At 42.1% G+C, this 27,556-nt stretch overlaps 1 protein-coding gene across 1 annotated transcript in view; it reads left to right on the top strand.

The window, feature by feature from the left end:
* LOC118797176 (retinal-specific phospholipid-transporting ATPase ABCA4-like) overlaps positions 1-27,556 on the top strand; it is an 88,566-nt gene that overhangs the window by 47,543 nt on the left and 13,467 nt on the right. Inside the window, 26 exon segments of the mRNA XM_036556430.1 lie at positions 886-1,090; positions 1,278-1,370; positions 2,410-2,607; positions 4,374-4,551; positions 4,676-4,727; positions 4,729-4,808; positions 5,966-6,105; positions 6,809-6,946; positions 8,477-8,658; positions 10,757-10,856; positions 10,948-11,153; positions 16,139-16,193; positions 17,275-17,336; positions 17,587-17,742; positions 18,165-18,289; positions 18,372-18,470; positions 18,641-18,830; positions 20,070-20,164; positions 20,256-20,288; positions 20,393-20,498; positions 22,335-22,409; positions 22,511-22,680; positions 23,417-23,594; positions 24,543-24,658; positions 24,757-24,904; positions 26,175-26,298. Of these exon segments, the coding sequence (XP_036412323.1) occupies positions 886-1,090; positions 1,278-1,370; positions 2,410-2,607; positions 4,374-4,551; positions 4,676-4,727; positions 4,729-4,808; positions 5,966-6,105; positions 6,809-6,946; positions 8,477-8,658; positions 10,757-10,856; positions 10,948-11,153; positions 16,139-16,193; positions 17,275-17,336; positions 17,587-17,742; positions 18,165-18,289; positions 18,372-18,470; positions 18,641-18,830; positions 20,070-20,164; positions 20,256-20,288; positions 20,393-20,498; positions 22,335-22,409; positions 22,511-22,680; positions 23,417-23,594; positions 24,543-24,658; positions 24,757-24,904; positions 26,175-26,298 (3,304 nt within the window).

Raw genomic sequence — 27,556 nt, 5'->3', positions numbered from 1 at the left:
AACACTTAAAACCTGGTATGTACCTTTATTGATATTCACTATTGTTCAGGCTTCACATCATTGAATCTTGCAGCCCTTTTATCATTTTTCTTGCTAAAACATTGGAACAAAAGTGCCTCTTTTCCTCGAGTAGTCTGCCATTAGAGTCATAAACCACCATGAAGTTTTTCACTCATGAAAACTGGAACTCTCCACTTTACCAGCTATAAGACCTTATTATTCCCCCGCTGATGTTTCGACTTCTGTTCACATGAGTTGTGCTGGTTACTGTACCAGGTCTCGTGCAGGTTCATTGCTGTCAGTCTTACTGAGACATTGACTACGGCTTGTCTTGACACTTAAAGCAACACCATGTAGGATTTGGGGATTTGGAGACCTCTCTGGTGGAAATATGTAATTGCACCCAACTTGTGGAAGAACATTTTGTAACATTGGTTCTGCTTTGGACCAGTAAGTGGATGAATCTGACTTATGCGAGTGAGTTGAAAGAGAATCCAAAGAGAACTCAGTCTAGACTCGGTGAAGGAGCGTCTCTGAGGATGTGAGAGAATTATCTACTATAGTCATCACATCTTCATCAGTGTGATGTTGATTCTGAGATCATTTGAGGCCGAAACATCGAGCCGGACCTCCTTTTAGAGTCTGTGTGTGACGTTAATAAGTAAAGACGTACGACGTGGTGTGAAAAACTCGACGCCTCTGACTTTTAAATGATTATTTTCAGGCTTTACAGGGTGACTCACAGCAGGACACGCTCAGCATATTTTAGTGTTATTTTTTCTCCATACTCAGCAGTGCTACTTCTTTCAGTGTTAACAAAAAAATCTTATATAGTGCTGCTTTAACCCCCTCCCATCTAACTATTTAATCCCGGTTCTCTTTCAGAGCTTGCTGTCTCCAGTGGCGTTTGGCTTTGGGACGGAGTACCTGTCCCGCTATGAGGAGCAGGGCCTGGGGCTGCAGTGGGACAACATCGGCACCAGCCCACTAGAGGGCGACGAGTACTCTTTCCTCAACTCCATCCGCATGATGCTCTTCGACTCGTTTCTCTATGCTGTTCTAGCCTGGTATCTAGATAATGTTTTCCCAGGTCAGTATCTGGATCCTCAGAACACTCACTGCATATTGAGTCTTTTCTGTCTTATTACTGCAAAGTCTGATGAGAACAAGTTCACCACTTAATGCTCTTATGTTTTGGAGCTTACAGTGAGTTTTTATGTGGAGTTTGACTGTATGGTTGGTTAATTTATGTAGAACTACCTTGTGCATTTTTGCAGGCCAGTATGGGATTGGTCGTCCGTTCTACTTCCCTCTCCAGCCGTCCTACTGGCAGAGCCCAGAGCGCCCCCACTCAGACATGGCTGATCCAGGTACTACAATATCGTTAAAGTGATGATGTTTTTACCTGTGTAACCACCTGCTAATGGGGTGTCTGACACTGTGTGACACACTGTTATTTACGGGGTTGGGATGTAACAGAATACAAGTATTGGGAATACTTATTCAGAATACAGAAATTAAGTATCTGTATTCAGTCCGAGTTACATGTTCAGTATTCGGCAGTATTCAGAATACAGTGATTTTATTACATTTTTAAAAGAATACTTTTAGAATACTTACACACTAAAAAAACAATCTTAAAAAGAAACACCATCAGCGCATAGTAACAGTCTACAGACGACTCAAAAAACAGCTTTCTTTACAAACACTGAAGTTCCTGCTAAAGCCTGAGTAGACTGATAAATCAATGTGATCAGTTATTAATCTCAGCGTTACTGAGCTCTGCTAAAGCCTGAGTGGACTGATAAATCAATGTGATCGGCCAAAATAATGTTAAGAATTCTGTAACTCCAATTAAATAAATGAATTTTTCATTCAACATATTAACAGAAGAATTACATGAAGGAAAATGCCACCAGTAACAGTTTTCCCCATGTGCCTTATCAATATGTACTCTAAATGGATTCTGAATATGTTACTTTTTTATGTATTGTAATGGAATACATTACTAAATACATTTAGGACAGTGTACTCAGTATTCAGACATCACTAGTTTTTTGGCCAAACCTCTTTATCTACAAAAACGGACAAAACTACGGACAGAATTCAGGCCTCCAGACGCCTGCTGCTGTTTTTAACTACACAACACACTTTAATCCACGTTTATAGACAACAGTGAATTATACAGTGTTAGAAACCTCATAATCAAGTCTATTAGAGATAGTCAATTAAGCTTATATACACTAATTATCATGGTGCTAAATGCAGACTTAAATCACCACTTGCTTGCCATAGAGTTGTGTAGAGTTGTTCAGTTGTTAGGTACCTTAGCCTTGATTGCACTTGGGGTAGGGGGGAAATGTTCAGACCCATCTCCATTTCCCTCTGCAGCTCCTGAGAAGCCTCCAGCGGCGAATGTGGAGAACGTGGAGAAGGTAGAGCAGAAGGAGGACAGAGAAAGCCCTGCGGTGGAGCCTGACTGTAACGGCTCCCGCAAACAGTGCAAGCACCAGGACAGACGCCAGAGGCTGGAGAGAGAGAAAGAGGAGCAGCTGAAGAGAGAGGGAGATGCTCCTCCCCCGGATGAAGAAATGGCAGAGCTGACAGGTGAGGGAGAAACGAGTAGAGCAAAAAGAGCACTGATCTGAAGCTGAACGGACACAGTGCCTGTAAGAGGGGCCGAGGGTGGTAGCCAAAAGTAGACAAATTCTCTTAGACAAAATGTCTTTGCTGTAGATGTATTTACAACATACGCTACAAGCTAAACGTTTAAAAAAGCAAAACTTTCTTTGTAAAAACAAATGTGAAAATTCTGATTCCCATTAAACTGGCAGTCTCTGCTGCAGTGGTATGCCCACTCCAGGTGAGGGGAGAGGACCTTCCCCAGGTGAAGAAGTTTAAGTATCTCAGGGTCTTGTTGACGAGTGATGGAAAGAGGGATGGTGGGATCGGCCGCAGGCTGGGACAGGCAGCAGTAATGCAGACTGTAGTGGTGAAGAGGGAGCTGAGCCATAAGGCAAAGCTCTGTTTACCAGTCAGTCTACATCCTGACCCTCACCTGTGGTCATGAGCTTTGGATAATGACTGAAAAAATGAGATCACAGATACAAGCAGAAATGAGCCTCTTCACAAGGTGGTGGGCTACACTCTACCTGACAGGGTGAGGAGCTTGGTCATCCAGGAGGAGCTCAGAGTAGAGCCGCTACTCCTCCACACTGAGAGGAGCTAGTTGAGGTGGTTCGGACATCTGATCAGGATGCTCCCTGGACGCCTCCCGGTGGGGGTTTACCAAGTGCAGCCTACTGGGACGAGACCCCGAGGTCGTCCCAGGACCCGCCGGAGGGATTATTTCTCCAAGTTGGCCTGGGAGCATCTCAGGGTCCCCCCGGAATGAGTTGGAGGAGGTTGGTCATCAGGGGCACCTGGGATTCTCTGCTCTTCCAACTGCTACTGTGACCCGATCTGGATTAATAGACTTAAGATGATGATGATGATGATGATTAACCTCACATATCAGAGATAATATTGTAGACCATCACTTAAGCAGACTTTGATTGGTTTCAAAGTGACTGCAGACAGGCAGCAAGTTTGATTGGACATTTACAACGCATGCGATTGGTCTGTGACTTTCACGGGCCGCTAAACCTGTACTGTAATGACTAGAAATGTTACGCTGATTACAATAGGACCACCCTGTCGAAATTAAATAATTCTCCATAGTTTATCGGTTATAGATCCAGGTCCGCATAGGACAGCGTCTGGGTCCAGACTCGAACCGCAGTCCAAATATTACTGACCTCTGTTGTAATGAGTTAAGGAGTTAACAGGGGAAAAGAGAGTGGAAGGGAAAGCCAATCTATTGGGGTTAGCTGTTTGCCATTAGCCTAGCATGGAGATGAGATGGTGTTCAGATGAATAGTGGTTCTTTGTCAAAATGTTCACACATGAAACCTCTGTGTATAGTAAAGCCTCTATTTTTTGATAGCTTGAATCACCTTATCAAAAAAATACTACCAGCATTAAAACTACGCAGCTGAAGTGAGCTTCTTATTCGCCTGCTTGCCGTTCAAATTTTCCCATTCCACCTTAAATGGTGCAGCAGTTATTGTCATTATGGCACCAGAATGTAACTGCAGCACCTTTTCAGGCGGAATGGGAAAATTCAAATGAGAAGCTGGTGGATGTCAGGGTAAGTAGTAAGTCATCTTCAGATTGATGGAGAATGAGCTGTAGATGGTTCTATAGAGAACCTTTTTAGTGTATGATAAAGGTTTTTGCCCATACCGCGCTCTACTAATACACTGTATATGAATGTGTTCTGATTTGCCACCACAGTGAAATGAGTGATGCAGTAAAACCTCTTGCTTCCGCAGGAAATCTGTTCTTCGAGCCTGAGCCAGAGGGGCTGTTGGTGGGAGTGTCGGTGAAGGATCTTGTAAAGGTTTATCCTGGAAGCGCAAAGCCAGCTGTGAACTGCCTCAACATCACCTTCTATGAAGGCCAAATCACATCTTTCCTCGGCCACAACGGAGCAGGAAAGACGACCACACTGTAAGCCCTTCACACTTTTTGTGCATACACTTATGCATGTTCATTTACTGCTAATTTATCCTGCTAACAAGCTAGGAAAGGTTCTTTTCCAGGGGTTTCTCATACCAGTTTCCTGCTCTGTTAGGTCCATCCTTACTGGCTTGTTTCCACCAACATCAGGAACGGCTTACGTCAATGGGAAAAGACATTCGGACGGATATGGATGCTATACGGCAGTCTCTGGGCATGTGCCCCCAGTACAACATCCTGTTCAACCAGTGAGTCACCCTTTGCTGTTTAATTAATACATCATTTCAAATCCTACAAGACATGCATATTATTAGACAGATCCGTTTCAAATGATGTAACCATCTTTGCCCACATAAGCAGTATGTCCACTAGAGGGCAGTCCAGTGGAGGAGGTCACAATAATGTACCAACTACAAAAGAGGCAGCGCTGTAGACTGTGGTGTCTGTGAAGCCGTTAAATACTTTGTGACATGTGGATGGAGAATTCTTTACACTATGTCACCAGAATTCTTTTCACTTGGCTACACTGCCCCCACATGGCTTCCGGTGGTACTTCTCCATTTCATCTGTATCTGTAAGCTTTTAGAGAACATGCACAAATATGGATAAAATGATTGCAGAGTACAGACAGAAGCTCCACCCGTACCCGTATTTAACGCTGAGCCTAAACGAGCCTTAAGTCATAGACATATACACATAGATGCCGTGTTGGCCCATAATTGTGACACATCAGTATGGCCACCATATCGGTCTGGGCAAGACGAGCCTGTAAACAAATACAAGTAAATGGGGGAGCTGCGGCTTTCTGGGTTCTTTGCTTGGTGAAATGGTTCTTCAGATTGATGGAAAATGTGTTGTATATGGTTGTATATGGAACCTGAAAAGGGTTCTGTTTTGGTTATGATGCCAAGCTTGTATATAATAAAATAACCCTTTTTGGTGCTATACAGAGCCATACACAACACATTCTCCGTCAATCTATAGAACCATTTCACCATTCAGAGAACCATTTAAGCATGCAGAGGTTTCTTTGAGTGTTCATGGCTCTATGTAGAACCATTGTCTTTATGAGGAACCATCTTTTTAAGAGTGTAGTTCATGTGATAATAGAGATACAGGGAAATGATACTTTATTTGACAATATTGATTATATTTTTCTAATGATAAAGTATAAAACTTTGTGTATGAAAATGGATCATACTGGCTGGTTTGTTGTAAATCTGGTGGGGGCCTCATAGTGACTGGGGTCCTTACCATGTGCCTGGTTGGTGATCTTGAAAATAAGGTTGAAATAAGATTAATTTTGCTTGTAATTTGAATGTCTCTTGTTGAGAGTGGCCATCATATTGATCAGAATATTGCCTGTGTGTATTCTGTTCTGTATGTACCCCTCCTGCCCCTCCAGTCTGACCGTGGAGGAGCACATCCTCTTCTACTCGCTGCTGAAGGGTCGAGAGCAAAAGGAAGCTGAACAGGAAGTGGAGGACATGCTGGAGGACCTGGGCTTACCCAACAAGAGAGATGATGAGGCACAGAACCTTTCTGGTGGGTCCGAACACAAACACGGCAAGATAATCTGTCCAGATTAAGGATCAGCCTGTAGATCAGTGTTTGAGGAAGAGCCAGTAAAAGCCAGGAAAGCTGCTTGACTGGAATCAAGCAGAGTGAGGGCCAAATTAAGTAATCTAAAGGTTAAGCCCAGTGTAGCCCACCAGGTGGTCATTATGTACTACATGGATATGATATATCTGCTATAATTCACAAAGTCAAACGGTCAGAAACAAAGCAAAAACCAAAGGCATGCAAAGGTTAATTCCAACCATAACTGATAAAATAAACAGATGTGCAGCTCAGAATTGCTGACACTACATTGGCACAACGTTACTTAAAGGAGAAATATGTAATACTGACAGCAAACGTTTAAAAGGGGCTCTGCAGCCCAAATTCAGAAAATTGGAGAGAGTTGTTTGCCCCGCCCCCTCTACAAGGAACCATCTTATTAAGAGTGTAGTTCATGCGATAATAGAGTTTCAGGGAAATGATACTTTATTTGACAATATTGACAATATTTGACAATATATGTGTGTTGGGTTAAATGCAGAGGTGAAATTTTCCCCGTTGTGGGACTAATAAGGGTCACTCAAACTTAATTAATGATCTTTTGGCTGTTCTTGAGTGAAATCACAGAATAGCGTCAGCCGTGCAGAAACATTAGTTTACAAGGCAGCCGGTTTCTTTCTGTGTTTAGGGGGAATGCAGAGGAAGTTGTCTGTTGCCATGGCGTTTGTTGGGGGATCTAAGGTGGTGATTCTGGACGAGCCAACCTCCGGAGTGGACCCGTATTCCAGACGCTCCATCTGGGACCTGCTCCTCAAATACCGCACAGGTAAAACTCTGCAGCATTAGAAAACCTCATAGACCCACAGTAAAAGCCTCATAAATCCACAAACACTCAGTTCTGGCCGTTAAAGTTTCTCCTGGAGCCGCTGTCAAAATGGACGCCTCAGTAAGTTGTATCAGCTGGTCAGGGAATTTTCTTATTTAATATGCTAAAGGACTTTTAATTCTTCAATATTTTTATTGTGTGCTACAGTTTACTGTTGTCCCATTTCACTATTTTATTTTTGTTTTTATCTATTTATTTAATTACTATTTTATTTTGGAGTATTATTTTTAGAATTTGTTTTACATTTTTTATTTCCTTCCTTTTCTCAGTGTTTTATCTCCTCTGTCTCCTGTTTCTTCTCTCCTTATTTGCCTTCGTCACTGTAAAGCACTTTGGGCTGCACTGTAATGTGTGAAGGTGCTGCATTAACGAGGTTAAACATTCTTATACAGGATTGGAGGATTGTTTAAAACTAAAACAGTGCACTTCCTGAGGAAAATGCAGTCTGACTGCGCAGCTTAAGCAGTTCCCAGGTGGTTGCTAGGGTGTTGCCAAACGGTTAGTGGTTGCTATAGTATTGCCACATGGTCGCTGTGGTATTTCAGGTGGTTGCAAAAGTGTTGATAAGTGGTTTCTATGGTTTCCTAGGTGGTTGCTAGGGTGTTGCTAGATGGTTGCTAGAGTGTTGCTAGGTGGTTGCTATGGTATCCCATGTGGTTGCTAGGGTGTTGCTGAACAGTTGCTATGGCATTTTAAAACTGATGATTTTAAGCAAAGCTGCTGATAAGTAGTTGCTATGGTGTCCCAAGTGGTTGCTAGTATGTTGCTAGGTGGTTGCTAGGGTATTGCGAGGTGGTTGATATGGTATCGCAGGTGGTTGTGAGGTGGTTGGTAGGTGGTTGCTATGGTTTCCCAGGTGGTTGCTAGGGTGTTTCTGACTGGTTAGTGGTTGCTATGGTATCCCAGGTGGTTACTAGGGTGTTGCTAGGTAATTGCTAGGTGGTTGCTGTGGTATCCTTGGTGTTACCAAATGATTACTATGATATTTTTGATGGTTGCAAATGTGTTGATAAGGTAGTTGCTAGGGTGTTGCTAGATGGTTGCTAGAGTGTTGCTAGGTGGTTGTGAGGGTGTGGCTAGGTGGTTGCTATGGTATCCCAGGTGGTTGCTAGGGTGATGCTAAGTGGTTCTTATGGTTGCCCACATGGTTAATAGGGTGTTACTAATGGACTTCTATCAACATGACATAAATTGGGTGCAGCAACTTCACCCCATTCATTTCTATGGGAAAAAAATCCTCATTTAATGATTGAAAAGCTGTATATAACCACCATTCCTGATAAGGCTGAACATTCCGGAGTTGGAACAGTGTCAGTATCTCGAAAACTGCAGGATGAGTTAGTGGACAAAAAATATGAACCAGGTAGAAGAATAACTGTCTGATAACAGCAGTGCTGCCGACTGCTTTGCAACACAGTCACTAACTATATGTCAGTTAACATGCTGGTTGCTGTACCTGATGTATCTCAGGGCGAACCGTCATCCTGTCCACCCACCACATGGATGAAGCTGACCTGCTGAGTGACCGGGTGGCCATCATCTCTAAAGGTCAGCTCCACTGCTGCGGCTCCCCTCTGTTCCTGAAGAACTGCTTTGGCGTTGGGTTCTACCTCACGTTGGTGCGCCGCATCAAGGATCTGCGCAAGAAAGAGGTCAGTTACTGAGTAGAGAGACAAACTAGTGGCCTGTCCCAGATGGTGCCCAAGTCCCCAGACAGGGCTGTACGATACTGACAAAACATGCAAAGTTGGATGAAACTGTCGGATGTTAAGATGACGATATGAGAAGTGATAAAATGTTATTAAAATTGTTCGCCTCTGACTGGACATGACGCAAGTACAGACATTTTTTGTTTGTGTAAACAGAAATCTAACTGACCTCTTCTTTAAGCAAATATCGAAATACAGAATTACAAAAGCAAAAATAAAAAAGAACATTTACTTACATTTTTACTACATTAACTGTTTATCATTATTTTGATTACGTGTTTACGTTTCAGCTGTGTGTGTTTATGGTCGGTTGCTGATTGTCGACTTTGATCGAGTAGGTTAAGATTTCCTAACTGGAGAAAAGATGCTGGAAGATAAGATAAATTTCCTAAATTACGATCAGATTTGCTTCCGTTACGCAAATTAGTGAAAAATCTTTTCTTGACCCGTCAGATCTGAACTAAGGACAACAAGATAGAACATTTCTATGTTATTGGCGATAACACACTCCTCCAGTGTTCTACTGCTTTTATACAGCAGTTAAATAAATAAAGTAATAAATTAATAAACTGGGCCGTGAACGCGGCGTTTAATGTGTTTTAATGTTCGCAGTTCCTTCACCAAATTATAGTTCCTTAACGAGCAGCTTGTTGCTACGTCAGCGAATGAGCTCCGCCCACTCGCTGCACAGTCTGCTGTAAGCCCCGCCTTTTGAAGTACAGACTGAACCATAAAACTGCCGCAATATCAAGTTCAGCTCAGTTTTGTCAGTTTTTGCCAGATCAGTATTAATGTTGTTTTGTTCCAGCCAGTCTGTAAAACATCTTACAGCCCGTTTAGTTTGGCGAATGGTGTTGGGTTCATTTCTGGCTGATTCCAGGTTGTTCAGCTGTTCTTCTGTCTCAGCTGCCGACTGAAAAGCTGCTCAGTGGTGACGACAGTTTGGGAATTTAGTGTCGTCTCATCTTCAGAGTCTGACCAAATCGGCTGTCGGTCAAACATGATCTTAAAAGTGTCCGTTTTCTGTTTGTGGCAAAGTAAGAAGTAAAAACGTTCAAATGTCTTGAGCGTCTCCTACGGCTGTCAAAGTCGTTGCTTAGCAACGGCGTCTCAGTGGAGTGATACAGTGTTTGTAAAAAAAATGTGATGTTATGGTGAAATAACAGCACAGTTAGAACGCTGCTCAACCAATCAGCTTGCATGGCCGGAACTAACTGTCGTATAATTTCTTTTTTTAACTATTTTCTTTAGAATAATTCTAAGAATAAGTGATATTCTTGAAAATATGTTGTTCTTAAATGTTTTCTTAATCTTATGACAGCCTCTCACTTGTCTTAGTCTGTGAAAGTTGATGAGGTCAGTGTCTAAATTGATCTCAGATGCTGCCTCTGCTGCTCCTCATCCTCGTCCGTCACCCCACAATTATCATATTTTCCAATGAGGATTTTGTTCCTGTTGGCTGTTTATTCCACCATCACCTCTAGTTTTTGTTTGCTGATTATTTTTTAAATGCTTGGTTTGATGTTTTCCTTCCATTTTGCTCTTCTAAATGGATAAAACTAAAAGATGTAAATAACAGTTAATAAAATTCAAAATGAATCTCGCAGCATTTATGGTATGGTGTAAAATACAGCACAGCCTACTTGAGCAAACAGTGAAGATATTCTTAAGAAAATCTTAAAGAAATAATTCAGATTATTTTAAGAGAATATTTGAGAACTTCTTAGGTTTTTTTGAGAATCGCATTTAAACACATTCTAATGAACTTCTTAGTGTTTGTCTTAAGAACCTTCACAAGTTTTTTCTTAAGAAAGCTTTTGTGAATCTGGCCTCTGGACTGTAAATTGGACTCGAGGTCTGGAGTTGAGTACCTCAGCCCTTTGGCCTCGCTGTCCTCACCTGCACACTAACGAGGACTGCAGGGCTGCGAGTGCTCCAGCTGAGATAGGGCTGAGTACTGGGGGGAAAGTGACCTCTGGTGGTGAGTGGTGGAACTGCCAGGCCATAATATGACACTGACCCCCAGTTGTTGACTTTGCAGAACGAGTGCGACTGCGCCTCAGAGTGCTCCTGCACATGCTCCACCTGCACCAAGTACAAGGAGGAATGTCAGGGACAGTACTTCGAGAGAGCGCTGGACGGTTAGTGCAAAATCTGGACTCAAATGACCTTAGTCATCTTAAATTATCCAACATTTAACAAATGTTTCTGCTTGCTCTCTTCTCTCCTCAGGCGATGTGGAAAGCATCACCAGTCTGATCCATCACCACGTCCCTGAGGCTAAGCTGATAGAGATGATCGGTCAGGAGATGACCTACCTGCTGCCCAATAAGGGCTTCAAGTACCGCTCCTATGCCAGTCTGTTCAGAGAGCTGGAGGAAACGCTGGGGGACATTGGCCTCAGCAGCTTCGGCATTTCAGACACCTCACTGGAGGAGGTACATCTCTAATCTCCTCTTTTAGAACAGTTTTATTCAGCTTTTATCAACTATGATTATGAAGAGAGGATCTCTCGACTCTTTACTGTGTTAGACCTGATTCACACATACTGCGTCTGCGTGGCGTGAGTGATGCGGCAGCATGACCGCTACAGCTCGAATGCACTGGCCTTTCATACATACAGTGTTAGAGCTGCGGAGTATCGAGGACGTTATACAGACATTCCTGGTCATGTCAGATACTCTGCTCAACAAAAATGTAATGTATAAAAGTGCGCGATATGTTTATTTATCCTCAACAGCATTCTGACTTCTGATTACACAAATGTTTCAAGCCTTTAAGGTAGACCAACTGGGAAATCTGTTTGCAGCACGGAATATTTAACTAGTATTTTATCATAAGTGAAATGAAATTTTTATATGGTCTTCTGTTTAATATTCATGGATTTTCATGGCTTATTTCAGTGTATTTTGCTGCATGACACGCATAGTGCGTGGAAAAAATCGGCACCGGGTCTATTCTCTAAATACCATCTGGGATGCTCTGCTGTTTCGGAAGGACAGCCTGTGTGAAAGCGCTGATCAGTTAACATGGACAGCGAAATATAAAAAACAAGACTGTCCGCGTCGCTCACACCACGCAGGCGCAGTATGAGGAAATCGGGCCTTACTGTGCTAAAACCAAGGGTGCCGCATTCCCTTAAAGATTATGCTTTACCAGTTTTTCTCTTTCCTTTAGTGTGTTGTGTCTTTTTGTTCATGTAAACATTCTACAAAGTCCTGACAAATATTTTATAAATCACTGTTATGCCCAGTTGATGCCCGGCCGGGTGACCAGGGTCATTTCTGTGTGGAGTTTGCCTGTTCTCCCCGTGTCTGTGTGGGTTTCCTCCGGGTACTCCGGTTTCCTCCCACAGTCCAAAAACATGCAGTCAGGCTGATTGGACAGGCTGAATTGCCCCTAGGTGTGAGTGTGACTGTGTATGTCTGTCTGTCTGCCCTGCGATGGACTGGCGACCTGTCCAGGGTGTATCCTGCCTTCCGCCCAATGACAGCTGGGATAGGCTCCAGCACCCCACCGCAACCCAGAAGGATAAGCGGTTTAGATGACATATGTATGTATGTATGCATGTTATGCCCAAGAAACTACTAAAAAGTATATATAGGAGCATCCCTAAGTCTCAACATATTAAAACTCAACACTTACATCCACAGTCCTGTGCAAAGTGCTCATCTGCCTCTCACCGTGTGGAGCTGGTGGATTGGTGTGTCCGTCTACATTCTGTGTGAAACTGACCAATGGACACTCAAGAAATCACCAAGCACTGACCATCACGCCGGAAACCCTTCATTCTTCATTCAGTCCACATCGGAGACTCATGTGAAACGGCGTGCAGAGAGTTTACAGCTGCTGAAGCTGCTGCAGCGGTTTTAGAAAGTAGTGATGAAGATAACGGAGCATTTAGATATGAAACATATGAGGATCATGATATATGAAGAGCCTTTAGAGGAGAGTTTAAGAAGTGATGAACACATTGAGAAAGAATGACCTCAGAACCACAGAGGATAAATAATGTTTATCTATTTTATGACAAAAAAAATTACAAACATTTTTTTACCCACTGGCATCATTATGTACCTTAGAGGGTTAATAAGCACCTGTTGGTTTCGTGTCAATGGCAGTGAAGGAGGATGAGGACTGAGGACAGTTCTTCCTGGTTCTGTGGAGAACGACTGTGTCCAGGCTTGCATCTGGACTCTCCGACGTCCAGGAGAACCTCAAGGAGGTTGTTCTTTAAGATGGAGAATAGCTGAGGCGGCACTGTAAAAAAAATGAACAGGAGAAATCATCTTAAATCTGGTCTAAGTGTCTAATATTTCTCATTCTGAGATGTACAGATATTATGACTGTTCAACTTATTTCTAGATGTTTTTCATTTGTTCAAAGTCATTTTATTGAGTAAAGGTTTTCTCACTGTACTGGCAGATCATTTTGCTGTTTCTTGTTTTAAGCACATTTTCTTAAAATAAGCAAAATAGTGAGGATTTTACTTAATAAACTTACTCAAAACGTAAAAAAAGAGAAGTTAAATAATCTTTTAATAAGCTTCTACCAATCTCAACAAAAAGAATATTAGATATATTGACTAGATTTAAGATCATTTCTCTTGCCAAGAGATGATTTTTGCAGTGAGGACAGCCAGTTCCTCACTGCTGGACAGAGACTGAGGGAGTGAAGCTGGCAGCATGTGTTGGATGGAGAGTGTGTTTCTGGAGTTGTGCTGTAACTCAAGCTGTTTTGAAGATGGAAGGAACCGGATCATTTGCTGTGATTAATTGATCACTGTGGTCAGGAAAGGAGGCGGTGGAGATTGTTTGAAGGAGTGTGGTTAGAATCGGGTCGGCTCTGGGTCGGTTTGTACTTAAAAGTTCCATCACTTCATCGTTGTGGAATGATTTAAAGAGTCAGGTTTGTGTGAGGAACGCCGCCTCGGCGGAGGAAAGACGTGACCTTCTGTTTGAAGCATACTGTGAAGTCATCTGCAGTAGCTGATGATGTTGGAGAGGGCTGAGGTGAATTGCACCAATTTTCCAAAAGTTCAGCGTAATTAAATTGTTAAGATGTAAACAAAAGTCATTCGGAGTTAAGCTGAAATGCTCCGTTCTAGAGAGTCAGAACTGTTCACAGTGGTGGTGATAGGAACCAGACGTCCACCTCTAAAAGCTCCCTCACAGAAAGTTCCTACATGAAATGGTTATGAATTCACTGCCTGATGACTGAGACACTGTTTTATGATAGTTTAGAGAACTTAAACTCCATTCATGGTGGAGGGATACATGATATGCAGAGCACTGTGAGGCAAAATAGTCCCCAAAGAAAACTTATTATTTCAGATTTTCCACTATTTTCCATCATCAACATTCCATATAAACTCAGAAGACTCGTGTAGGTTCACTGGTGGTTTTGGATAATTTGTTGTAGAAATTGCAACCACTGATTATGCAGGAAATTTGAAAAATGTGTGAAGCTGTTTAGATTACAGCTCTTATTTGTTATCATTACAGCAACAAATCAAATAAATTCAAGTAAATACACTCAAATATATCAGTTAAATTGCTTTAAAAATTAGATTTAAAAATAAACCAGCCACTGCTGATGATGTTGCTGCCATATTTTGTGATTGTGACGTCATCTGAATACTATCAACTGAACGTTATCTGTACATATTATAAGCTCTCAGTCCGAGAAATAAGTAATAATAAGACACACAAAAAAGAAACCCCCATATGTTTAATGGACCTTTGTGCACAAAGCTGAAATGACCAGGATGGAAGACAGTCAATGATGACTAAAGAATGATTATTGTGTTTATATTTCATATCACACCACATGCACTCCTGTAACTTTCACCAGCAGAAAAATGAAATAAAACAAAATGTAGTTGATGAGGGTAATGAGCTCAACCCTGCGGGAGGCATCACATGGCGCAGGATCGCAGTAACGCGGTTATGTGGTTATCGTCACAGCCCTACAAGCAGGAGCTCACCTGACCCCACTTGTTTGATCAGCTGGTCTCAGTCTTCAAACCGATTGGGTGAGCTCTTGATTTGTTGGAATGAAAACCTGCCACACTGGGCCCTTTGTGGATAAGTTTGCACACCCTTGATTTCCACTGTTTGAAGGGGAAAGGCAGAGTGAGTCCAGAGAACTGGACAGCACTGAGCAGAGGCTATGTAGATAATGAGATAATGAGATTACTGGAGAAGAGAAAGCTGAGTCAAGTCGAGTCATAGTTTGTTTACACATCACTTTTTACAACAGGCGTTGACACAAAGCAGCTTTAAGGAAAAATCCAGGTCCGAGCCCCCATTAGTGTTGCCAGTGTGAGCTGCGTTTCCAGGTGTTTATTAAAAGTGAGCTCTGAGCTCGACTGTCTAATAAAAGCTGAACTGAGCTCCACAGTTTAGAAGCAGAATAACTGAAAGAGTCTCTCCACGTTTTCTGTGTTTTACTGAAGGAGTTCAGAAGGTCCGAATCTGCAGATCTGAGACAGACATTCAGGAGCTTTAAGGCCATTTAGAGCTTTAAAACCAGCAGCAGAGCTTTAAACTCTCTCCAACAGATCCAGGCGGTCAGTGCAGTGTGTAATGGGGTGATATGAGCTCTCTGTGTTGGTGCTGTGTGGATCCGTGTTGCTGTGTTCTGTACGGGTTCTAGAGGATGGGCTGGTTTCTCCAGTCAGAAGATCATTACAGTGATCAACTCTGCTGAACAAACGCAGCTACGAGTTTCTCTGCGTCGCTCTGAGAGAGAAAAGACTGAACTTTAGTGATTTTCTCACATGATAAAAAGCTGCTTTAGTGACTGTTTACATGCAGATTAAACAGAGCTCAGAGTCTAAGATCTCACTCAGGTTTCTACTGCAGGTTTGGTTATATGAAGCTAAAGAGCCGAGATTCTCACAAAGCTTTCTGTGAGTTTTAGTGCCAATGATCAGCATTTCCCTTTTTTTCGTGATTTTTTTTAATAGAAAAAAAATTAATTCATTGTGAGGAAATTTTGTGAGAAATATCTGACACACAGCTGTTTAGTCCGTCTGCAGAGTCTTGATCTTCAGAAGGAGTAGAAATGTATAAATGGGTGTCGTCAGCATAGCTGTGAGAATTTATATTATGCTTCCTAATAACTTCACCTAGAGGTAGCATGTAAAAAGAGAAGAGCAAGGGCCCTAAAACTGAACCTTGTGGGACTCCACAAGAAATATTCAGCTGTCAGCTGTTCAAGAGCAATTTACAAGTGGGAAAGATTCTCATGGCAGTGAAGACCGATTTTAAGAACAATTTATAAAAAGTGATTTTGAATGCAGTGCTCATTTGTTTGTGCTGTGATGAGCCCTGCTGCAGTCACACACATTGTCTTTATTGCTTGTGATCAAGTTAAATGCTCAATTTAAACCAGATGACAAAATGCTGTCCTTTCACAGATCTTCCTGAAGGTCACTGCAGATGGAGAAGCAGCAAATGGTGCCGTCAACCCAGGTACATATTTCTTTACTGCTCCTTTTGCTTTCTATTAGCCTAATTTCTGTAGATCTATAGATGTATACTCTATGTTGTGATTACTTTTTTCCATAGCTTGTATACAAACAATTTAAACATGCATGTTTTCAGTCATGTAGCTTGTGAACAGCAAACCAGTGTGTATTTCAAGGTTGGAGGATTTCAGATGAGTTCATGCTAGCTGTTAGCCTAATCGGGCCTGAGTACATTCCATATATTGGACTCTCGTACATTATGGACAGATATTTACCACTGACTTTGTATAGTCTGGCAAGTGCCAATATGAGCTAGTCTAAAAGGACTGGAGTGTTTTCAGTCACAGTGTTCACTTAATAGTTCTCCCCAAATGTCATTGACCCTGTATGGCACACTGTTATCTTTCAGTGTTTATAGATAAGAGTCAGTCATATAATGTCAGAAACCACATAATCAAGAATACTACAGATACTGAACACCTCCACACGCTTTGAGACGAGTGTAGGTATGCATTGTGTTGCGCTGGTCTGAGTGGATCAGACACAGCAGTGCTGCTGGAGTTTCTAAACACCTCAGTGTCGCTGCTGGACTGAGAACCAAAAACATCCAGCCAGCAGTGTCCTGTGACCACTGATGAAAGACTAGAGGATGACCAACACAAACTGTGCAGCAGCAGATGAGCTATCATCTCTGACTTTACATCTACAAGGTGGACCGACAAGGTAGGAGTGTCTAATAGAGTGGACAGTGAGTGGACACAGTGTTTAAAAACTCCAGCAGCACTGCTGTGTCTGATCCACTCGCACCAGCGCAACACACACTAACACACCACCACCACGTCAGTGTTACTGAAGTGCTGAGAATGACCCACCACCCAAATAAAACCTGCTCTGTGAGGGTCCGTGGGGGTCCTGACCACTGAAGAACAGGGTGCAGAGAGACAGATGGACTACAGTCTGTAACTGTAGAACTACATAGTGAAGCTATGCGGTCAGTGGAGCTGATAAAGTGGACAGTGAGTGTAGAATCTCTCTCCTTGTTCTCCTGATGTTTGACTGGTGTCGTATCTGATCGCCTCCCTCAGAGCAGTGGATGCTGAAGCAGAGGAGAAATGGCAGGGAGCCCAATGTTAATGCTAATGCTGTGGCTCCTGAAGGTGAACACAGAAGGCTAAGAGCTCTGCTTTGTGTAGCGTTCATGAGTGGCTGATGCAGTCAGGCTGTTTGTTCCCAGTGTCTGAGGTGCCATGCTTTACGCTAGAGCTCAGAGGCTAATCCAGGCCATGCTGAACAGCTGATAGTGAAGAAATGCACTCATACTCTGCCTGAACTCCTTAATGATGTAAAGTTCCTGAGAGGTTCTCCTGTTGTTTGCTGCAGAAGCGAATGGTTTGCAGGAGAACGGTGTGGGAAAGCATGAGGAATCAGACAGCAGTGCAGGAAAAGCCTCCAGGCAGGTGAAAGGCTTCAGTCTGGTCCTCAAGCAGTTCCGTGCCCTGCTGGTGAAGAGGTTTCACCACGCCACACGCAGCCACAAGGACTTCCTTGCTCAGGTACGGCCTCACAGCGGACATCACACACAGCTCGAACAGCAGAATGTGGTTTAACATTGTCTTGCTGAAATAATCAAGACCTTCCCTGAAAAAGACGTCGTCTGGATGGCAGCATACGTTGCCAAAACATGTATCTATCGTTCAGCATTAAAGATGCCTTCACAGATGTGCACGTCACCCATACCATGTGCACTAATGCCCCCTTATACCTATACATTCTCCATCAATCTGAAAAACATTTCACCATGCAGAGAACCATTTAAACATGCAGTTGGTTCTTTTCAGTGTTCATGGTTCTGTATGGAATTTTCTTTACTGAAGAGCCTAAAATCAGTAAAATGCGTGAGACTCCAGAGTAAGAGAGTTTTCTGCGGTAGCTGATATGAGCGTCTCCCTCAGTGTCGCATGTTCTGTGTTTGTAGATTGTTTTGCCGGCCAGTTTTGTGTTGATAGCTCTGATCTTCACCCTGATCGTTCCTCCGTTTGGAGAGTACCCGAGTCTGACCCTCAGCCCGTGGATGTACGGTCAGCAGTTCACCTTCATCAGGTAAGCAGCGCTTTTCTCAGACAGCCTCTAATCTTCACCGGAGCTGCAGTGAGGTTCACTCAATCTGCTTTATCCTTTCCAGCAACGAGCGGCCGGACCATCCAAAGATGAACCACTTCGTCCACATGATGCTCCGAGAGCCGGGCATGGGGACTCGATGCATGGTGGACCAGCCGTTAGAGTGAGTCCTTCATATGACACGTTTTTAACTGAGGCAGAAATTAGAAATATCAGAAACATCATGCTGCGTAGTGTTAGCCATGTTAGCCATGTTAGCCGTGTTAGCCGTGTTAGCGCTGTCTGGTGGAGTTCCTCTGTGACTGGTCTTTTCTCTGTGTTTGGTCTGTGTAGGAATCTGCCGTGTAGCAACATCACAACAGACTGGGCAGATCCTCCGGTGTCTCCTGTGGTCAGTAACATCTTGCTGAGCCCTGAGTGGACAGAAAGGAACCCCTCCCCTTCCTGCCAGTGCAGCACCGAAAAGAAGCTCATCATGTTGCCGGTCTGTCCAATTGGAGCAGGGGGACTGCCCCCACGCCAGGTCAGCACCAGCCTACACTGTCCATCAAACGTTTGGGGACATTTGAGCCGCTTTTCCACTGCATGGTACGGCTCGACTCAACTTTCTTTTGGTACCAGCTACTTTGTTTTCCACTGCAGATATAGCGCCCCCTCAATGTAGCTGGTTATCACAGCGAAGCCAGATGAAACTGTCGTGATGTGTAGGAGAGAAATGTTGGTCAGAAGAGCTGAGCCGATACCAAATGTCACTGTTTGGTATTGGCTCAGCTCACTTGGAACCTCGACGGAGGTGATACCAAAAAAGTACCAGGTACCAACTTTTCTTTAATGGCAAACCAAAAAAGGCAAGTAGAGTCGAGTCGAGTCGAGCCGGTACTATACAGTGGAAAAGCACCGTTAACGTTTCAAAATGTTGGAAAAGAAAACTGTCACCATTATCATCACCATCGTAGGCCAAACTGCTCTTCATACCATGAAGATACCAGATACGTTATAAAGGAGGAGACGGTCAGCTGTTGGAAAATGAACGGGAAAGCTCATAACACTCCACATGGCGTTTATTCCACCACGTGGTACCGGCCCAACTCCACTCTACTTGCCTTTTTTGATTCTCCAGAAGGCAAACCTGGTACCTGGTACTATTTTGGTATCAACTCTGTGAAGGTTCCAAGTGAGCTGATACCAAAAGGTGACTAAAAGCTGCAGACTGCTGATTGGTCGGAGAGAATCGCTTAACACATATGCTAAAGTTAGCTACCAGGTTAGCGTAGCCTCGTGTCGCCTTTGAGCACCAGAATCGTCTCGTCTGAGCTCTGATGTAGTTTTTCTGTCTTTCGTCTCGCTGCCTCTTCTGAACAACGTTTGTTTCCTGCACATCTCCACAGTTTAATGAGGCGTTGCTATGATGACCAGCTACATTGAGGGGCCGCTATATCTGCAGTAGCTGGTGCCAAAAGCGTGTAGAAATGAGTTGCGTTGAGCCATGCGGTGGAAAAGCGTGAAGCTGAGTGCTGGTGATAATCATACTCAGAGCTGCCTTATGATAAACTAAACCAACACAAGATTTCTTACTTTATTGAAAATTAACAGGAGAAATCAAACATCATTCATACAATTTCAAAAGAAGGTGAGCTGTCCCAAAACTTTTGATGAGCAGCGTATATGCAAGCAAATGATCGTAAAAGATTTTAGGACCACATAATAATTTTTTTCAACAACAGCAACAGTAAATAAACTCTTTGTTTTGTCTGTGATGCAGAGAAAAGAGGCAACTGGGGACATTTTGCTTGACCTAACGGACAGAAACATCTCCGACTATCTGGTAAAGACGTATCCCAGTCTCATCAGGACCAGGTGGGCTTTAATGAAGTGTTCCAGTTTCTTTATTTCATTTTCTCATCACTTTCCAAATCCAGCAAATGACTAATTACGTCTCTTTACGCAGCTTGAAGAGCAAATACTGGGTGAATGAACAGAGGTATTGATTCTGTGTCTTTAAGAATGAACAGCTGATGGTACTTCAGTGATAATGTAACGTTTGAGTTGCTTAGTTTGTCTGAGTCAACAGTACTTTCCTTTCAGGTACGGTGGGCTCTCTGTGGGGGGGCAGCTGCCTATACTGGACGTGGATCCTAAACAAATCCAGAATGTTCTGTCTCAGATTGGGCAGATGATGAACATCACAGGGGTAGGCTAAAGTCTGTACTTCACCCAAACCTCATTAAGGTGGATGTTTTACTATTCTTTTAATTACAAGTCGAAAAATGCAAAATTTATTTCTATGAGTGTGTTTACATGCATTATCAGATTTTTGCAGTTATCTGATTATTAAGTGGTCGTATAAACACACACTCTGGTTTTTTAGATCAGATTAAGGTCTATAAATCTGATAAAGAGGCTGGATTTGAGCTCAATAATGGGGTTTTTCAGTGCATGTAAACCCTCACTCTGATTTGTCCGAACCAGTTACTGACACAATCTGATTTTCTGCAGTTATCAGATTACTAAGTGTAAACACACTGAACCAGTTACTGACACAATCTGATTTTCTGCAGTTATCAGATTACTAAGTGTAAACACACTGAACCAGCTACTGACACAATCTGATTTTCCACAGTTATCAGATTACTAAGTGTAAACATACTGAACCAGCTACTGACACAATCTGATTTTCTGCAGTTATCAGATTACTAAGTGTAAACACACTGAACCAGTTACTGACACAATCTGATTTTCTGCAGTTATCAGATTACTAAGTGTAAACACACTGAACCAGTTACTGACACAATCTGATTTTCCGCAGTTATCAGATTACTAAGTGTAAACACACTGAACCAGGTACTGACACAATCTGATTTTCCACAGTTATCAGATTACTAAGTGTAAACACACTGAACCAGTTACTGACACAATCTGATTTTCCACAGTTATCAGATTACTGTGTAAGCACACTGAACCAGTTACTGACACAATCTGATTTTCCACAGTTATCAGATTACTAAGTGTAAACACACTGAACCAGCTACTGACACAATCTGATTTTCCACAGTTATCAGATTACTAAGTGTAAACACACTGAACCAGCTACTGACACAATCTGATTTTCTGCAGTTATCAGATTACTAAGTGTAAACACACTGAACCAGTTACTGACACAATCTGATTTTCTGCAGTTATCAGATTACTAAGTGTAAACACACTGAACCAGTTACTGACACAATCTGATTTTCTGCAGTTATCAGATTACTGTGTAAACACACTGAACCAGTTACTGACACAATCTGATTTTCCGCAGTTATCAGATTACTAAGTGTAAACACACTGAACCAGTTACTGACACAATCTGATTTTCCACAGTTATCAGATTACTAAGTGTAAACACACTGAACCAGTTACTGACACAATCTGATTTTCCACAGTTATCAGATTACTGTGTAAACACACTGAACCAGTTACTGACACAATCTGATTTTCCACAGTTATCAGATTACTAAGTGTAAACACACTGAACCAGTACTGACACAATCTGATTTTCCACAGTTATCAGATTACTAAGTGTAAACACACTGAACCAGTTACTGACACAATCTGATTTTCCACAGTTATCAGATTACTGTGTAAACACACTGAACCAGTTACTGACACAATCTGATTTTCCACAGTTATCAGATTACTAAGTGTAAACACACTGAACCAGCTACTGACACAATCTGATTTTCGCAGTTATCAGATTACTAAGTGTAAACACACTGAACCAGTTACTGACACAATCTGATTTTCCACAGTTATCAGATTACTAAGTGTAAACACACTGAACCAGTTACTGACACAATCTGATTTTCTGCAGTTATCAGATTATTAACTGCATGTCATTCTCTTTTATTCATTTGCTCTAAATCATCTTAGCTACATTTCAGTGATGAAACAAGCTGTAAATGAAGTTTACTTATGATTATTAGTTATTATTATTTTACAAAGCCCTTGGGTTTGTGCCGTTGATTGTAAATGCTGAATTCCTCTTCAGGGCTCTCGCTCCAAGCTTGCAGTCAGAGAACTAGGACCTTTCCTGCGCTACATGGAGAGTGAATATAATGTCAAGGTATTCAGGGCATTTTTGACGCTTCTTACGTTTTTCCATTAAGCTGTGCTGAGTTAAACAGCACAGACTGATCTTGGTGTCTCTTCTCTTTCACATCGCAGGTGTGGTTTAACAATAAAGGCTGGCATGCCATGGTCTCCTTCATGAACATAGCGAACAACGCCATCCTTCGAGCCAACCTTCCACATCACGCCAACCCGTCTGAATACGGCATCACCGCCATCAATCACCCGCTCAACCTCACCAAAGAGCAGCTCTCTGAGGTCACTGTGTGAGTGTCTGGGCTGTTTCTAACACGGGGATGGGCGTTTTTAACAGTAAATATATAGTAAATATATAACGGCATTTCAGCAAACTCAACAAAGGACACTAGGGATGCATAAATATCATTAAAATACACTGTATGGACAAAAGTATTGGGACACCCACAGGAGCTTTTATGAATCCCATTCTAAATCCATAGGCATTAATATGGATCTGGTCCCCCTTTGCAGCTCTAACAGCTTCCACTCTTCTGGGAAGCTTCTACAAGATTTTGGAGAGAGTCTGTGGGAATTTGTGTCCATTCATCCAGAAGAGCATTAGTGAGGTCAGACACTGATGTTGGACTCTGTGAGGGCCAGTCAAGTTTTTCCACACCAAACTCACCCAGTCAGGCCTTTATGGAGCTGCTTTGTGCACTGGGGCTCAGTCATGCTGGAACAGAACAGGTTCTTCCCCAAACTGTTCCCACAAAGTTGGAAGTGTACAATTGTCCAAAATGTCTCGGTGCCGAAGCATTAAGATTCCCTAAACAGTATGTTGACCTCCACTTCACAGAGCTCCACTTCTGCCTTTGTTATTGCTTTAATGACCGTCCCTCCTGTCCACCAGAGTCTGAGTGCTGCACATGAGATTCTGGAACCTTATTATTTTGTTATAATTAAGGAAGCTGAGTTAAGGCATTGTTTGGAATTGACCACATAGAGTGAAAGCCGTCTTTTGACTCCACTCTGCATTATCCACAGATTGACCACATCTGTGGACGCAGTGGTGGCCATCTGTGTAATCTTCGCCATGTCCTTCATCCCAGCCAGCTTCGTCCTCTACCTCATCCAGGAGCGCGTCACGAAGGCCAAACACCTGCAGTTCGTCAGTGGGGTCAGCCCGCTGGTCTACTGGGTGGCCAATTTCTTCTGGGACATGGTTAGTGACCGAATGATTGGCTAAGGGTGGGAATTACAGACGATCTCGCGACATGATATGGTCACAATATGTTTCTCACAGTATCGATGGCATCGCTGTACAGGCGATTCTGTGATATGATATATTGTTGCATCGATTTTTGTTCCACTACTGATCCAGTGTACGCAGACTAACAGCTGTGGCATTAGCTGGTCTCTCTTAGGGCTGGGCAGTATGACAATATATATCATTATCGTGATAAATTAGGTCACAGTCCAGTTTTCCGATCATATTCTGTTTATCGTCAGCGCTTGTAGACACTGAGCAACTGCATGACTCATTATAAAGAGAGCTAAATTAGTCAGTTTATTGGATTTAGTGACAAATACTGAATAAAAATGATAAAATTGAAAAATTGATAGTATTTCTTAAAATGTAGCACTACTGGCTCTTTTTCCTGTTCCAAACAATCAGATAAAAATTAGAAAAAATAAATATTCTTACATATCGTTTATCATGAAAATTTCAAGTATCACAGCATATATTTTTGCCGTATCGCCCACCTTTAGTTTCTCCACAGGATAAGAATAATGACTGCATGCTTACCATATTGCCCTCATATATTCATGACTTTATTCTTGCAGATTGTGTTTTATTGAGTTTGTTTGTCCCATCAGGGCTGGAAAACCTAAACAGAGCCCAGACTTTTGATCTGAAAAATGATGCTTCTTCTTTAATGAACTTTTCTTCTCGACCTATCCTCTCCACTGCTTGTTTATTTTCCCATTTACTTATTTTCTTGGCAAGTTGGCATCACAGTTTGATTAGCGCCCTCTTGAGGAGCCGTGAAGTACTGATGCTCTGATAAATTACAGTGGTGATGAAATTGTCAGGAGAGAAAGTGTTACTAAAGCGTCTGTGTCCATTTTCAGATGAATGTTTTTACCATTTTATTCCTCCATTCCTTAGTTGAATTACTCCATCAGCACTGCTATGGTTGTGGGCATCTTTGTTGGCTTTGACAAGAAATGCTACACGTCCCCGACTAACCTCCCAGCTCTAGTGGCTCTGCTCTGTTTATACGGGTGAGTCAGTGATGGGTAATATTTTCACACATTTGAATCTGATGAGAAAAAACTGGCTGCGTTATTTGTGGTTATTTGTGTGTTTGTATGATTTGTAGGTGGTCCGTCACCCCTATGATGTACCCCATGTCCTACATCTTCAGCATCCCCAGCACTGCATACGTCTCCCTGTCCTGCATCAACCTGTTCATTGGCATCAACAGCAGTGCAATCACGTTCATCCTGGAGCTGTTTGAAAACAACAGGGTAAATCATTCTGTAATGAAGGCTCTCCAGACATGTTTGGATCCATTTCCCCGTTTATCCAAAAAACACAAAACCAGAAGTCAGAAAACAGCCCTGAAATAGTCAAAAACCAAGACAGCTCACAAAACACAGCAAGAGTACCAACAAGAGTCCAGAAGGCAAAGTCCAAGAGTCCAGATGAATGTCCAAAAAACCATAAATCCAGTAAATGTAGAGATACAAGACTCAGAACACGACAAACTGGCAATGTTTTGCAGAAAGCCTGTGTTTGTTTGGGTCCTGATAAAGGGAGGTAGATGAGCTGCAGATGAATGAAATCAAAACTTTACTAGAAACAGTTCAAAAACTCAAGTGAGGCTGACCTCTAGTGGCGGATATTATACCCGACACATTAATGCTTGTTTTATCTGCACATCATTTGTGAAGCGTTTGAGCTACATTTATGTGCATATATTGCTATGTTCACATTACCAGGCTGAAGTAGAACAATTCAGATTTTTTTGCATTAATGTGAATGGATCTGATTTTGTCATAGCAAATCTGATCTTTTCAAATCCAACCTGAGCTGCTTTCCTACGATGCTTTTCATCCCAACTCTAAACATTCGTATCACATGCATTTAAATCACTTATACATTTTTATAACACATTAATAAATGCAGGCAAAACGTGTTTATTCTATTTTAACAGTGGTGTGCTGTTGTGTTACGCAAGCGATGCAGCTGTGGTGGCTGAGAAGGGTGTAGTTGGCATCCTTTTTAAAGAAGGAGGGTTGGGTGGTTGTGGAACTGAGCAGCGAGGCTCGTAATGAGAACATTGTCTGTGAGAATCTGTCAGATTGCAAACACTTATTTGAAGCGGCTGAGCTTTAGCATAGATATTACTACATCTACTACTGCCGTCTACTGGAACTGCAGTATAAACGAACACTTATAAATGTGGTTAATTATGAAATGTAAATATTATTGTATTGTTATTGGGTGTCCACCCAATGACAGCTGGGATAGGCTCCAGCACCCCACCGCGACCCAGAAGGATAAGCGGTTTAGATGATGTATGTATGTATGTATGTATTATTAGGTGATTTTAAGAAAGAATATTTGAATATTTGTTTGGAAATACCAGCTCTAAACATTCTAATCATATGCATTTAGACCACGTATAAACGTTTATGGACGTTAATGAAAGCAGGAAGGACGTTTTTACACTGAAGGTGTTATAGAGTTCATGCTAGTATAATGTGTTCTGTTTCTATTTCACTGTGTCTCCAGTCTCTCCTGATGTTTAACGAGGGATTGAAGAAGGTGCTGCTGATTTTTCCCCACTTCTGTCTGGGCCGAGGCCTCATCGACCTGGCCATGAACCAGGCAGTGACCGACGTCTACGCCCGATTCGGTGAGTTTCTCATGTGTCCCACAGCTTCAGTACCTTTACCCAGTAGAAAGACATCACAGTCAGCCCTGCGACATAACAGGAGTTGATTACAGAGACTGGACTGACCTTTCAGAGATAGAAGGGCTTCGTTTGTTGGCCTCAGACTGACTCAGTAAGGGTCAGGTTATGTAGAAATATGGGTCCATTTTATTTTATAGTCTCCAGGCCTGTTACAGTTATTACATCATCACCTGATCACAGTTATTTGAGCTGACTGCAGTCTTTTTCCACAGTCGTTAGATTTCAGTCATATTATGCTGCTGTAAACACTGAATACAGGCTGATCACAGATTCAGACTGAGGTGTTTACTCTCACTCTACTCAACAGTCTGATTAAAATCTCTGTTTACATGCTCACTACGTGATCCGATCCACAGTTACATGCATATGTACATACTTGATGGTTCTTCAAGGTTTTTTAGTAAAGAAAATGGTTCTGTATAGAACCGTGAACACTCAAAGAATGCAAAGAACCCTTTGCATGATTAAAAGGTTCTTTGCGTGGTGAAATCGTTCTTTAGATTGATGGAAAATGTGCTGTAGGTGGTTCTATATAAACCTTTTTGACAATGGTTCTATATAACTCCCTAAAAGGGTTCTTCTGTGGTTAAAAGCTAGACATTGAAACAATAAAAGAACCCTTTTTGGTGTTATATAGAATACTTTTTAAAAAGTTTCCATCTACAGCACTCTCTCCATCTATCTGAAGATTTAGCACCTAAAAGGGTTCTTCTATTGTTATGAGCTTGACATCAAAACAATAGAAGAACCCTTTTTGGTGCTGTATAGAACTCTTTTCCAAAAGGTTCTATATATAACAATATACGGCGCATTCTCCACCAATCTGAAGAAGCATTTTGATTTTTAATCGTCAAAAGGTTTTCAGTGCTTTAAGTGTTCATGGTTCTATATAGAACCATTTTCTTTTCCAAAGAACCCTTGAAGAACCATCGTTTTTAAGAGTGTAGAGAACTGCTTAGGGTAGACGTTACCATGACACCCAGCATCACGTGAGTCCAGTCAGAGTAAGACGAGCAGCAGTGAGTGAGTTTTCAGTTGCACTGCAATCAATGGTATCTTATCATACATCTAATATTCCTCATGTTGAAATTATTGTCAGCTTATAATAAGATTGTTTATCTTATCTCTAGATACTTTTTACCTGTTTTTAGTAAACTATTTCAGGTAAAATTATCTCACTATATTGGCAGATAATTAT

Source organism: Colossoma macropomum, unplaced genomic scaffold (genome assembly GCF_904425465.1).
Source record: "Colossoma macropomum unplaced genomic scaffold, Colossoma_macropomum, whole genome shotgun sequence".
Taxonomy (NCBI): Eukaryota; Metazoa; Chordata; class Actinopteri; order Characiformes; family Serrasalmidae; genus Colossoma; species Colossoma macropomum.
The sequence above is the reverse complement of the archived record's forward strand: the minus strand, read 5'-3'. Positions and strand labels throughout refer to the sequence as shown.